We start from the raw sequence: 15,091 nt of genomic DNA, 5'->3' as shown, positions 1-15,091 counted from the left end.
CTTAACCTTAGTAACCTATTATTTTCTACCATAAGGGACATGCTAAAATTAATTGCCAAAATGGGCAGGGTTAGTTGTACACACAGTTGTGAGTAATGTAAGATTGCCACCCCCTTTGCTCCAGGCACAGTGATTCCGTAAAATTAGGATTAAGCTTTCCTCACTTAGGTCTCTGGAATTCACTTTTTCTAGTTTGCCAAAATACAGCAAAAACAAGGTACACAGTTTTCTTTCTGTAGTATTTTTAAATGAAAGTATTATTCATTCTCATTTATTCATTCATTTCTTTTCTCAATGATTTCTTAACACATGAAAATCAAGTTTAACTTTGTAGTAGTGCCTGCTGGTCATGTGAAGGCTGTACAACGTCTCCATTTATGCCGCTTCACACGTCACTCACAGGACAAGTTCCCACAAAGACCTGTTTTGTTACACTGTCGATCTGTCGATCCACCCTAAAGAAACCAGTTTCTAAACTATGCACAGCTTTGTAAATCAAGATGAACTGGTCAGAAATTGGATACGAAGCAAGCGAGAAACCAAATAATGCTCACCAGTTAACAAGTAAAATGTGTTGTATATAATAAAATTGCAGGTAATGAAATGGTGTGCATTCTAAGAATATGCTAGCTAGAAAGTTTACGTCACGTTCACACTATAATCATAGATCATTGTTTGTTTTTTATTATTGTTGGAGTTAGGAAAATATAAGCAGTGCTTTTGGTAAGATATTCTAGGCAACAGAGGACAGTGAGAGGAAAAGATGAAATGTGAACCTTAGTTCTGGGTATTTCTTAGCAAACCCTGTGTGTGATAGCTAGGTGCCAAGGTTGATAAGAAGAGGAATTTGGTATTAGGCAGATTTCCTTCTTTCTGGCAACAATGAGCCACAGAAAAGAGGGAATATAATGGCATGCAGGATTTATTTTCCCAGGGACTCTCCATCTAGGTCAGGCAGACATAAGTAATAGAATATGTTTTTTACCACAGAATTAAATTCAAACATAATGTATTCACAGCTCAATTTATGGTTTTTTGAAAATACCCTTGAAATATTTTCTCTTTGAATAAATGTTTTGTCATTATTTTACCTTTTTGTTTAGAGCATTAAAGAATATCAAGCGCTGTTCAGAAGTTTTGTTTTCTTTCAGATGATTTCTAAACATTGTGCTTTTAACTCAGTATTCAAATAACCTTCCAAAGAACCTGCATCTTTTGAGATGCTTTGTTTTTCTCCTTTTGAAAAATTTAAAAAAGAAAAGAAGCAAAGAGAACGAGAACTTAAACTATCCTTTATTCATTATTCCAACAATAGGCAAAGGCCAGGCTTCCACAACCAAAACAATTTAGAGAATTCTCAGAGTACTTAGTGAAAATATGTAGTCTAGGTCTTGAGTCAAATGAACATATTACAAAATACAAAAGCTGTTGTGAGGACACATGACACATTTAAAAGGTTTCCTTCCTTCTTATTTCCCAACACATTTTGAGAAGAATATTATAAGGGAAAAAATTTCTTTCCTCATAAAGCCTGTTTTCTACCAGTCATATGCACATACTTATCTTCTGGTTTGAAGATACCAGGTTATCAAGGTAACTTTTTCTAAGACATCTTTACATGAGAATACAAAAAGATTAAATTGAATAATTAAATATCTCCTTGCTTCCAGCTGCTTCTCCCTGGCTCTCCTTTCTCAAGTTTCATAGTCTCTGCCCTCCCCTGCAGACTACAATTCAGGAGTATCTAATTTCTCAGTTTAATTCTCATTTTTCAGTAGTAAGAGTTGAGTTGTCAAAACAGTAGGCTTAAAATATGATTGGATTTTCTTCTACTTTTTTTGAGATGTAACTTACATTCAGTAAAGTGCATATATCTTAACTATATAGTTTGAATTGTAAAATGAATATGCATCAGAATCAGTGAGGATGATGTGCTTAAAATACTCCTGCCAGGAAATGAAAAAGTTCCCTAGATGATTCTGAGCTACAGCCAGTTAAGAATCCTTGCCTTCATAAAGAGCCAAATTGATGATGTACATAAAAACACATAGTATACCATAAAATGTTATGCAGGTTAAATTTAGGTTGCTGTTTAAAAAAAACCTTAAATTTCTCATATGCCTTTTGGAGTTTGTAATGCTGACTCACTAGTGAAACTCTCTGTTTTTCTGCTTCTTTTTAAGAAAATGAATGCAAAACTTCATGATGGAGTATGTCAGCGTTGTAAAGAAGTGCTTGAATGGCGTGTAAAATACAGCAAGTACAAAGCATTATCAAAGCCCAAAAAATGGTAAGTTAAGTAATATCAGCATCATATTACTGCATTTCCTGATTTTCAAAATTGTGTCCAGATAAATATTAGGGGGAATAGAGAAAAAATTTCCATTCTTCCGTGTGGACAAGAATTTCATCTTACATGCTGCATCCTGGCTTGTGAGGCAAATAGATTGAAAGGGTAGATTCATCATTCCTTTCCCCCTTCTTCCTTAAGTAAATAATGCACCATTTTTATAGCATCCTGTTCAAAAATGAGACTAGGGTTTTTGTTTTGCAAAATTCTATCTCCCAATGACAAGATAATGATATTTGCTATTTAATTCACTAAATTAAATAATAATTTTTACCACAGGGGATCTTTAAAAGCATCTAACCTTTTAATTGGACCCATGAAGATTACTGATACCGCATAAATTGAGTATCATGAGTAAATCACTAGATTGGTAACTTATAATTTCTCTCCTTTGAAATTTTGGGTCTACACAAAAAGATACTGGACTTTGTCTCTCATTTTTCTGTCCTTTATCTTCCTCTGTAATGTTGGGATTCTGTTTTATCAGCTTTGTGCATATCCTAATGCTGTCTCCTCACATCCTTTGGCTCAGCTGAGTAAGGGCCATATTGCAGGGTAATTGCTGCCTGAAAGAGAAAACTGATCATTTTAAATATAAGAATTAGCATCAGTATGTGTGATATTGTTTTGACAATTATGAATTTTAATTTGATAATTTATATTTATAATTTGAAAATGTATATATATTTTATATTTAATTTGATAGTTTGATAATTAATTTGATAATTTATATAGGTTAATTTACATAACCTATAATTTACAGGAGCTATTTGAATGCATTTGTTCATTGTTGCTTTTATTTTCCTTTTAGCTATTTAGTACTGACATCTTCTTTAAATGTATTCCCTCTTCCTTTTTGGGGGGAAATTTTAATTAAAGTTTGGAAGGTTAGTCTAAATAATAAATATATTATAACCTTTGCTGTTCATTTCTTTTGAAAATTTATGTCAGCTTTTTTATGGATTTTCAGCTCAAGCTATGGGGTAATTTATTTGAGAATAACAGCTTTGAATGTTTTAATTTGGGCAGTTTAGTTTGCTCAAGATGCTTCTTTTTAACACTGAATGGTTAAAAACGTCAAGTAAGGATAGACTAACTTCAGCTTTTTAGAATTTTTATTTTTGTATTGCTCTTGCAGAGCAAATTTTTAGTATTTATTTTAGTTATAGATGACCCCTTTTAAAATAGCTCTACATTTTTCTCTCTCCTGTCTTCCAGCCTTTCCTTTGTATTCTGTAGCATTTCTTCCCCAAAGAAAACACATCTAAAGAAAATTTAAAATTTATGCTCATTGAAAAAAAAAATTTATGCTCATTGGTCCAAATTAGCAGTAGGGAAATTTGGCAACTGTTTGCAATATTCAGTGCTAGATTTCCATGAATAAAGTAACTCTGTCCCCTACCATCGAAATTAGATGCTGATTCATTATTAACCATGTAGTTTTAGTTAATAGACCTAACACAAAATTTGTAGTTTTTTTAATATTTTCAACAGGTCTTTTTTTTTTATAATGGTATTTTGAGATTTCATCACCAGTCTGCAATTTTCTCTTGTAGTACTATTACCTAAAAGAATTCGAAGTACAGGTAATAAGTATTTATATAGCCATAGAGTTGTAATAGATTCACATTATAACAAAGGAAATAATTGAAAAATATTTGTTCCTTACCCATACCCAGTATTTTAATCTCTTTAATATGTGCTGCATCCTTTATCTTCATTGAATGTGCCAGCATATAAAAGATCATATCAATTATTATACATTTTCCAGATGGTATAACTTGCTGTAGAATTTCTGAACCAAGTGATTTTACACAGCTCTTGAATTTTCACTCTTTTTGTGTATTGTTTATGGTCTTAATATTTTTATGGCTCCAGAAGAACTTGCATACTATAAATCCTAGAAGAACAAACATTTTATCCAAATATAAAGACTCAGTTAAAAATAAAAGTAAAAGGAAACAGTATTAGTAGCAAATCTTATGTTTAATTCTGGAGAACTTATAACACAACAACCTAAGAATGGTTGAATGTAGACACATGGACCCAAAGGTCAGCAACTCTGTCCTGTCTTGGACTCGTTGAAGTTAGGGAAGCTCATGGTGATGCTGCTAGTACTGGTAGTATGTGACTCAGAGGCCTTGGAGATGAGAGCTGGAGAGGAGCTGCTGTTCTGTATCACCCTGCAGCAGCTGAAGCCAGCCCTCGAAGAGCTAACAGTGAGTGCAGAATGAAGGAAATACAATGTTGTGCCAATACCAAGGTACAGGTAACAAGACTTTAAGCCTGAAGGAAAACCTCTAGTAATAAAGAAGCCCAAACTAATTCAAAACAGTGACAGCTCCTGAGAGACTAAGAAACTGCTAGTTAAGACAAGGTCTGAACATGTTATCTAGGAAGTCAACTTGCCTGGCCTGGAGTATCATGAATTTCAGATTATATTAGAATTCTAGATTACATTAGGCATTTTACAAAGCCTAGCTTTCAAACTCCAAACCGAGATTGAGAGTGTCCTGAAGAGTATAAATCACCTGTGTATACTTTGTTGTCTCTGCATATCAAAACTTGACCAATATTATAAGGATTTAAATCCATTGATAAAAGATGGTTAAAGTAGCATAATTTATTTAAAATTTTAAATGTTTTATTCAAGCTAATCACTTGTAAATTAAATTTGTCCTTTGTTAAGATTTGTATAGGAAGTTTACTTTGACACTAGATGTGTCTTTATGTAAAGATTCCTTTTCCAGCACCCTGAATATTACATTTAGTTAAAATATTGAGTATTGTTTCGCTTGTCTGTCTCATTCCACAGATTATGTAACCCAATGAGGTACATAAAGAAACGTTCAGCAGAACATAAAATGTAGGAGGAGAAAGTGCTGTTTATAAGTAACAATTCTTTTAGAATGAAGTAATATTCTGAGTATTGGGGAAATTAAAGCATCTTCTCCCATTTGTTTGGCATGTGAATCATCAGAAACTACGCACATCTAGCAAATATCCATTGTCTATGGGATCTGATATCAAATGTTAGATTCAAGAAGAAAAAAAAAGAGTTTGATATCTAAACTCCTCAAACTTTGTTTCATTCATGGGAAGCAAAAATTGTATGGTGTTGGTAAGTGGCAGAAAATATTTTCGTGTTTCTCTCTCACCTTCAGTAAGGTGATGTGCTGCAGGGTTTGTATAAGCATGTTTTTTATGACAGTTTCTCCCAGTTACTGGAAACAACCCTGCACCATCTGATTAGATGTCTGAACTTGAGTTAAAAGAGGAAAGAGTTGAAAACTGTGTATTTGCTAGAGAGATGGGGAGGATGGCTATGAGGGGAAGGGGAAAAAATGCACGTCACCTATTAGTAATGTGTGAACAATGGGATGCTGATACAATACTCCCCTTTGATAGGATAATCTTAAATGTCATTGAGTAGACAAAGCTTTAGGTCTTTATAGAAATAAAGTGAAAGGCTTATAAAGATAATGTTTAGTTTTTTATAGCTTTTCATCTCTGTAAAAGCAATGAGATGAACTGCCGTCCCTTGGTTTACACTCTGCCCCTTAATCAGAGGTCAGCGTCGTCGTACCAGGATTTCCCCATCATTTTAGCTCATATCTTTTGATTTTAAAGCAAGAAATTGCTACTTCCAGGTGGAGGACTGTTGTGGTGCTATGACAGACTTCTCCCTTGACACCTGAATAGTATAATCATTATTAAGATTACTATTAGATGTAAGAATTGTGGTTCAGGACAGGACTAAATCTTTTTGTATTAAACCTCATTTTTCAAGAGGAATTCCCTGGCGGTCCAGTGGTTAGGATTCTGCCCTTTCACTGCCCAGAGCATGGATTCAGTCCCTGGTTAAGGAATTAAGATCCTGTGAGCTGCAAGGCAAGGCCAGGAAAAAGCAAACAAAAAAACCCCTCATTTTTCAAGTGCCATGTTTTTGACTTTTGGAAAATAAAAACCCAAAGATAAATTAAAGCCATTTGTTAACCATTCCTGGTCAGTCCCAAGCCATTCATGAACACTGTAAATAATTTTAGGTGTAGAGCTAAAAGTTACTGGAAAAGCAAGAAATCTTAAAAATGTAAAATGATTTGTGTAACTCTTAAAGAAGAAGGAATCTTGATATTTTTCACTTAAAACTCATTTATAGACATTTATATTATTTCCCAGGTACTAGAAATACAGATGTTTAAAAACTGCCCCCTTCCTCACGTAATGTAAGGAAATGAACTCTTACATATACTCCTTTCTTTTTTTTATTCTGGGCTCAGAGAGATTAAGTGTCTATCCAAGATAAGAAAGTAAAGCAGATGGAGTTAAGATTCAAATGCAAATTGTCCTATTTCAAAGCCCTGTGTTTTTACTCTCCCTCAGCAAAGTCTCAGTATTTTATTACTCACTTAAAAAGTCCTTTTTCAAAAAAGAAAAAAAGTCCTTTCTCCCCCTTCACCTGAGCCCAATATTAAATTTAATAGAAGTCATCTATGTTGTTTATGGAAGTTTCCAACTTCTGAGTCCAATATATATAGCCCTGCTTTTTTTTTTTTTTTGAAATAACATGTATCTATAGACAATAGATTTTACTTTCAGGTCCTGAAATGCCTAAGCTGTTACCTAGAAACTTCTTATGCCTTGTGTTTCAGGTAACCAAGCAACCTTTTTCTCCTGTTAATTTCAAAATGTGGCACGCTAATACCCACATTGGTGTTAAAATCTCTAGCCTGCTTTCTTTTCTCTTTCTACCCATTAAAAAACAAATCACCAGTTTATGTAGTATTAGCTCATGTTTAACATTGCCATGGTATTAAGAGAGAAAGGAGAAGCTAGTATAAAATAGCAACAGGCCACAAACAGATTAGAGCCTGGCAGGGGAGGGTTTTGCCTCCCAGGGAACTTTTGGTGGGTTCTGGAGACATTTTTGGTTGTCAAGACCAGACCATCTGTGAAGGATGCTACTGGTATGTAATAGGTAGAGGCCAGGTATAGGCTTAGCATCCTACAGTGTATAGTATAGTCCCACAACAAAGATACATCCAGCCTGACGTGTCAATAGTGTCTTGGTTGTTGCATACAAAATAGATGGATACTCACAGGGTCGAGCCACTGAAACTTCATGTGTATTTTAGTTCAGTGGTTTTCAAACTTTTCATCTGTAGAATTTTTTAATAAAACAAAAGCTTACCCCAGAGTCTATAGAATATGATAGGCCAAAGTGGAACTATCCTGAATGAAGAGAGGGGAGTCAAGACCTTATATGCCATAAGAAGAATGTTGATTGAAAGTAGATTTCACCCTAAAAATATTTCAAGTAAAGAGGAGAACTGGTGTAACATATTTTAGAACCACATTGCTGTGGGGATGTCTGGACAAGTAGTTTCAGGACATGTGAGTACTTTATGCCTAAAAACACTGCTACAGAGTCACTCTTCCTGGTCCTCACATCCAGCTATTGTACTCCTTACTTGATAATTTTGAAGTGTGTTGCCTCTTAATTTTTATCTCCACAGACTGCCCTGGTACAACCCTTATCTCTTCATACTTCATTGCATTAAATAAATGCATTGTCCTCTGTCTCACCTCTATTCCCTTGGTCCAGATAAATAAAATAGTGTTTTCCAAAGGTTTACTTCACATCAATATTTCAAGGCCCTTGTGGGCTCCAGTAGCAGGGAGCTAAGTGGAGGTTTGTCCCCCTAGAAGTTTTGCTTTTATATGTTTACTGTTTTATGTTATACTGGAGCATAGCCAGTTAAGAGTGCTGTGATAGTTTCAGATGGACAGCAGAAGGACTCAGCCATACATAGAAATGTATCTCTTCTCTCCCAAATTCCTGTCTGTTCCAGGCTGCCACTTAACACTAAGTAGAGTTCCCTGTGCTATGCAGTATTAACTTCTTTATTTTTAGAGGGAAGAAGTATCGTACTCTTAAAATTCTGTCTTAATAAAGAGCACCACTGCCCTCATTTTCCAAGGAAAGCAAGTTAATGCAAAAAGAAAGCCCCAGGTATATCCACTAGCTAATGGTTAAATCATGACAGTACTTAGCACTCATTCTTTGGTGCTGAATTATTATATTTGTCCATCAGCTGGCATTTATTACTTGCATTTTTTCATTGAGCAAACTCCATAACATGAATCTCCTTTAACCAGTTATAAGCATGTTTTAGATAGGTTCCATTTGTAAGTATCCCAAGTTGTACATGCTTTCAGTGCTTAGGAACTGAGCATATTATTTAGTTCTCCATGAGGTACCCGAAAAATAATGTTTGCAATCTGCAGTGGTCAGTCCAAATTGAGCCCTTATTCCTCCATATAATCTGAATTTATAGTATCTGAAGATCCGTTATTTAGGTGGCTAATTCTACAATCCACATGTTTTAAAACATTTTGCCTTGCCTCTCTTGATATATTGTAAAACTGAGCACATTTATCAGTTCTTTCTACTCCAGAAGCATAGCTTATGTTATTAAAACAAACCTTTGACAAATATCTGAGCCATCATTGGCATAAAGCTATAATGCATGCAAGGGAGAAATAGATTCAGGGGCTTCCTCAGTGGCTCCGTGGTAAAGAACCCACCGGCCAGTGCAGGAGACGCAGGTTCGTTGGGGAGAATCCCCACATGCTGTGGAGCAGCTAAGCCCTTGCTCCACAGCTACTGAACCTGTGCTTTAGAGCCTGGGAACCGCAGCTGCTGAGTCCAGGTGCCTCGACAACTGAAGCCCAAGTGCTCTAGGGCCCAGGAGCCGCAATCTGATTGTTTAATCAGATTTTCCTTATTTAACCTCCAAAAACCAAGGAACCTGCCAAGGATTTGAAAGATAATTTAGTAAAATTTATATGTTACTTTGGGGCTTTCCCGGTGGCTCAGTGGTAAAGGATCCACCTACCCAGGCAGGAGACACAGGAGATGAGGGTTTGATCCCTTTGTTTGGCAAATCCCCTGGAGAAGGAAATCACAAGACCCACTGCAGTATTCTTGCCTGGGAAATCCCATGGACAGAGGAGTCTGGCAGTCTGTGAGGTTGCAAAGAGTTGGATACGGTTGAGCAACTGAGCACACACACACATTTGTGTGTGTTAGAAACAAAATTCTCTCGAGGAAGAGTCCATGGTAATGATGGAGGATATTACCCCAAGCATAGTTCTTTTCTGACAAAGAAGTGGGATTGCTAGGGATAACAGACAAGAAATTTGGTTCAGTTTGCAGTTATTTTGAATAGCAACCTCACTGTATTAGACAGTGTGCTATAGAAAATACCACAATGACTCTCTGATACTAAGAAATTCCCAATATGTTAGGGGAAGTGGGCCCACAAATAACTCATCGACAGATTGCAAGTGCTAGGTGTAAGTAAAAGGACACAGAGACCCAAAGGATGCAAGTTAAGACTGCTGAGGAGTAATAAAATGAAAACAGGAGAGATAAATCTAGAAAAGGTAGTGGGTGCTGTAAGCAGTGGAGAAGGCAACGGCAACCCACTCCAGTACTCTTGCCTGGAAAAATCCCATGGACAGAGGAGCCTGGTAGGCTACAGTTCATGGGGTTGCGAAGAGTCCAACAGTACTGAGCGACTTCACTTTCACTTTTCACTTTCATGCATTGGAGAAGGAAATGGCAGCCCACTCCAGTGTTCTTGCCTGGAGAATCCCAGGGACGGAGGAGCTTGGTGGGCTGCCATCAATGGGATCGCACAGTCGGACACAACTGAAGCGACTTAGTAGCAGCAGCAGCTGTAAACAGTGTTTACAGGAAACACTATGAGGAAGGTACCAGGGAACGGAGGGAAAATGGGCGAGAACCCCCTGTTCTCTTTGATGGACATGCAGATACTTACGAACTGTCTATATGGCTTGTTTTGGATTCTACATAAGTGGCCATTTGTTCATTCATTTGATCTATGTTGCCTGTCAAAAGAAGATCTGCTTTGTATATACATTTAATGAAGAGAAAACAAGATAGAATTTTGGTTTAGTCGTTGGATTTCTAGCCTTAAAAAGTGTGTTGGTTAGTATTTCTTTGATTTTTTTTATAAAAATAAACATTGGTGCTCGTTTCGGCAGCACATATACTAAAATTGGAACGATACAGAGAAGATTAGCATGGCCCCTGCGCAAGGATGACATGAAAATTCGTGAAGCGTTCCATATTTTTTTGTAAAGTAATTAACCTCCAACTAATAAAAACAAATGGAAAAAAAAACATAAAAAAAATAAACATTGTTATGTACTACGAGACAATCCTGTGCTTCTTCATTGACTACATCAAAGCCTTTGACTGTGCAGATCACAACAAACTGTGGAAGATTCGTAGAGATAAGAATATCAGACCACCTAACCTGCCTCCTGAGAAACCTATATGCAGATTAAGAAGGAACAGAACCAGACATGGAACAACAGACTGGTTCAAAATTGGGAAAGGATTATGTCAAGTCTGTATATTGTCCGCCTGCTTATTTAGCTTATATGCAGAGAACATCATGTGAAACTCTAGGCTGGATGAAAAGCACAAGCAAGAATCAAGATTGCTGGGAGAAATATCAACAACCTGAGATATACAGATGATATCATTCTAATGGCAGAAAGTGAAGAGGATCTAAAGAGCCTTTTGATAAGGGTAAAAGAGGAGAGTGAAAAAGCTGGCTTAAAACTCAACATTCAAAAAGCTGATCATGGCATCTGGTCCCATCACTTCATGGCAAATAGAAGGGGAAAGAACGGAAACAGTGGGAGATTTTATTTTCTTGGGCTCCAAAATCACTGCAGATGTTGACTGCAGCCATGAATTTAAAGGTTGCATGCTCCTTGGAAGAAAAGCTATGACAAACCTAGAAAGCCTATTGAAAAGCAGAGTCGTCACTTTGCCAACAAAGGTCTGTGTAGTCAAAGCTACGGTTTTTCTAGTAGTCACGTATGTATGTGACAGACCATAAAGAAGACTGAGCGCTGAAGAATTGATGCTTTCCAATTATGGTGCTGGAGAAGACTCTTGAGTCCCGTGGAGAGCAAGGAGATCAAACCAGTCAATCCTAAAGGAAATCAACCCTGAGTATTCATTGGAAGGAATGATGCTGAAGCTGAAACTCCAATATTTGGCTACCTGGTGCCAAGAGCTGACTCACTGGAAAAAACCCTGTTACTGAGAAAGACTGAAGGCAGGAGAAGGGGGCGACAGAGGGTGAGATGGTTGAATAGCATCACTGACTCAATGGACATGAGTTTGAGCAAACTCCGGAAGATAGTGACAGGGAAGTCTGGTGTGCTGCAGTTCGTGGGGTTGCAAAGAGTCAAAGAGTCACACAACTTAACGAGTGAACAACAAAATAATCAGTCCCTATATATATACCAGTGTATGACAAGAAATTATATACATATGTATATGTGTGTGTGTGTGTATACATACAGATATGTAGTATCTATGTATGTACACACACACATACAGAGTGTGAACTTAACCTCTTTGTTTTAGCTCTTCAGCTCCAGCATTTCTTATAATAGTTTGAGGCTCCTTCAATAGTTTGGTTAATCAGTAATTTAAGAGTTGTGTCACCACATTCCAAGAGTATTAAAATGCCCTAGAGTGGAGTTTTAGTCACAGGCCATTCTACATCATATCATAGTACAGTGACTGTAAACCCTGGCTTTATTATTGCCCGGAGCTTTAGTCCCTTAGACTAAAGTCCTTAAGCTTTAGTTCTCCTTATTAAGGAGAGTTTTTAGTGCTGTCATCACTTGTGCACCTGTTCAAAAAGCCTACTTTTTGACATTAGTATAGATTGATATAGCAAGCTTTTATTTTAAATTGCCTGCTCCAAGTAATAGTTTTGAGCAGTAATTTCCATTTTCTCTTTTTTTCTAAGCTACTGTTGTCGGAGGTGAATATTTTGTACTCTTTTAAGAATTATTCTAAGTCAAATCCATTGCAATAAGAAGAGGTAATAAAATATCTCCACTTATTTCAAATACATTAATTATGAAGACAATTAAACAACTTCTACTCAAAGTTCTTGAAATCTGTGGACATTGTTTCCTTAAAAACATTTCCTAGGTAGCATATGATGTAATTCCTTAGTATGGTTTCAGATTCTTTTTATGTTATCACAGATTACTTAGAGCCACTATAGGAACTTGCACTTTATAGATCTCTGTCAGTGTTCAGTTCAGTTCACATGCTCAGTCGAGTCTGACTGCTTGCGACCCCATGGACTGCAGCATGCCAGGCTTCCCTGTCCCTTACCAACTCCCGGAGCCTACTCAAACTCATGTCCATTGTGTCGGTGATGCCATCCAAGCATGTCATCCTCTGTCATCCCCTTCTCCTCCTGCCTTGAATCTTTCCCAGCATAACAGTCTTTTCCAATGAGTCAGTTCTCAGTTCTTCGCATCAGGAAGCCAGGTTATTGGAGTTTTAGCTTCAGCATCAGTTCTTCCAATGAATATTCAGGACTGATTTCCTTTAGTATTGACAGGTTGGATCTCCTTGCAGTCCAAGGGACTCTTAAGTGTCTTCTCCAACACCACAGTTCAAAAGCATCAATTTTTTGGCACTCAGCTTTCATTATAGTCCAACTCTCACATCCATACATGACTACTGGAAAAATCATAGCTTTGGCTAGACAGACCTTTGTTGGCAAAGTAATGTCTCTGCTTTTTAATGTGCTGTCTAGGTTGGTCATAGGTTTTCTTCCTAAAAGCAAGTGTCTTTTAATTTCATGGCTGCAGTTACCATCTGCAGTGATTTTGAAGCCCTGGAAAATAAAGTCTGTCACTGTTTCTGTTGTCTCCCCATCTGTTTGCCATGAAGTGATGGGACCGGATGCCATGATCTTCATTTTCTAAATGTTGAGTTTTAAGCCATCTGTTTCACTGTCCTCTTTCACTTTCATCAAGAGGCTCTTTAGTTCTTCTTTGCTTTCTGCTATAAGGGTGGTGTCATTGGCATATCTGAGGTTATTGATATTTCTCCTAGTAGTCTTGATTCCAGCTTGTGCTTCATCCAGCCCAATATTTCTCATGATGTACTCTGCATGTAAGTTAAATAAGCAGGGTGACAATATACAGCCTTGACGCACTCCTTTCCCTATTTGGAACCAGTCTGTTGTTCCATGTCCAGTTCTAACTGTTGCTTCTTGACCTGCATACAGATTTCTCAGGAGGCAGATCAGGTGGTCTGGTACTCCCATCTCTTGAAGAATTTTCTAATTTGTTGTGATCTACACAGTCAAAGGCTTTGGCATAGTCAATAAAGCTGAAGTAGATATTTTTCTGGAACTCTCTTGCTTTATTGATGACCCAGTGGATGTTGGCAATTTGATCTCTGGTTCCTCTGCCTTTTCTGAATCCATCTTGAGCATCTGGAAGTTCATGGTTCACATACTATTGAAGCCTGACTTGGAGAATTTTGAGCATTGCGTTACTAGTGTGCGAGATGAGTGCAATTGTGTGGTAGTTTGAGCATTCTTTGGCATTGCCTTTCTTTGGGATTGGAATGAAAACTGACCTTTTCCAGTCCTGTGGACACTGCTGAGTTTTCCAAATTTGCTGGCATATTGAGTACAGCACTTTCACAGCATCATCTTTTAGGATTTAAAATAGCTCAACTGGAATTCCATCACCTCCACTAGCTTTGTTCGTAGTGATGCTTCCTAAGGCCCACTTGACTTCACATCCAGGATGTCTGGCTCTAGTTGAGTGATCACACCATTATGATTATCTGGGTCATGAAGATCTTTTTTGTACAGTTCTTCTGTGTATTCTTGCCACCTCTTCTTAATATCTACTGCTTCTGTTGGATCCATACCATTTGTGTCCTTTATTGTGCTCATCTTTGCATGAAATGTTCCCTTGGTATCTCTAATTTTCTTGAAGAGATCTCTAGTCTTTCCCATTCTATTGTTTTCTTCTATTTCTTTGCACTCATTACTGAGGAAGGCTTTCTTATCTCTCCTTGCTATTCTTTGGAACTCTGCATTCAAATGGGTATATCTTTCCTTTTCTTCTCTGCCTTTAGCTTCTCTTTTCTCTGGTATTTATAAGGCCTCCTTAGGCAACCATTTTGTCTTTTTGCATTTCTTTTTCTTGGGGGTGGTCTTGATCATCTGTGTGAGTTTCTATTATTTTTCCAGGAAGGGTGGAGTAGCACAGCTCACTGTTTACGAAAGCACCTAGTCATCTCATGTGAGAGTATTATAAGTGGAGCTGAATTATCATAAAGGTTAAAGTGTAATAATAAAACCAGGAAATGAAGGCAGTACCAGAAAAGTTGTGGCAGAAAGTCTGTTCCAGAAATACTAAAAATATCAGATCAGTTCTTTTCCAGTTGATGTTTATTGTCTAAATCAGTGGTTCTCAAAGCTTTTGTTCTCAGGACCTCTTTCTTTATATTGTTAAAAATTACTGAGGACCCAGATAGCTTGATTTATATCAGGTTTTATGCATTATATCTAATGGTATTTATTAGATATAATGATATTTATTGTTTTAGATATGAAAACTGAGACTTGAAAATAATTATCTTATAAATAATGTGAATATAAGCAACCATTAAAGGTTAATGTCTTGTTCCTAGTGCAGGTTGGAAAGGAATTTCCAGACATGAAACAGAATGAGAGGGAAATAAAGTTCATTAGAATAGGAGGTGCTGTTAGAACAGCAGGCCAGCTCAAGGGAGAATTGACGTTGAACAGTGGTCCTTAGTCCGCTTTTATACACACGGTTCAGGGAGTGGGCTAG

At 37.0% G+C, this 15,091-nt stretch overlaps 1 protein-coding gene and 1 non-coding gene across 2 annotated transcripts in view; both read left to right on the top strand.

Annotated features, from left to right (window-relative positions):
* The window catches only part of C18H9orf85 (chromosome 18 C9orf85 homolog), a 61,235-nt gene that overhangs the window by 30,342 nt on the left and 15,802 nt on the right, over positions 1-15,091 (top strand). The window contains exon 2 of the mRNA XM_020893235.2: positions 2,184-2,290. Coding sequence (XP_020748894.2) covers positions 2,184-2,290 — 107 coding nt within the window. The remainder of the gene's footprint in view (positions 1-2,183; positions 2,291-15,091) is intronic.
* Positions 10,408-10,514, top strand: LOC139039548 (U6 spliceosomal RNA). The gene has a single exon (XR_011492887.1). It is a non-coding gene; the product is annotated as a U6 spliceosomal RNA (small nuclear RNA).

Source organism: Odocoileus virginianus, chromosome 18, assembly GCF_023699985.2.
Source record: "Odocoileus virginianus isolate 20LAN1187 ecotype Illinois chromosome 18, Ovbor_1.2, whole genome shotgun sequence".
Taxonomy (NCBI): Eukaryota; Metazoa; Chordata; class Mammalia; order Artiodactyla; family Cervidae; genus Odocoileus; species Odocoileus virginianus.
Note: the sequence above shows the minus strand (reverse complement) of the source record. Positions and strands in the feature narration are given on the sequence as shown.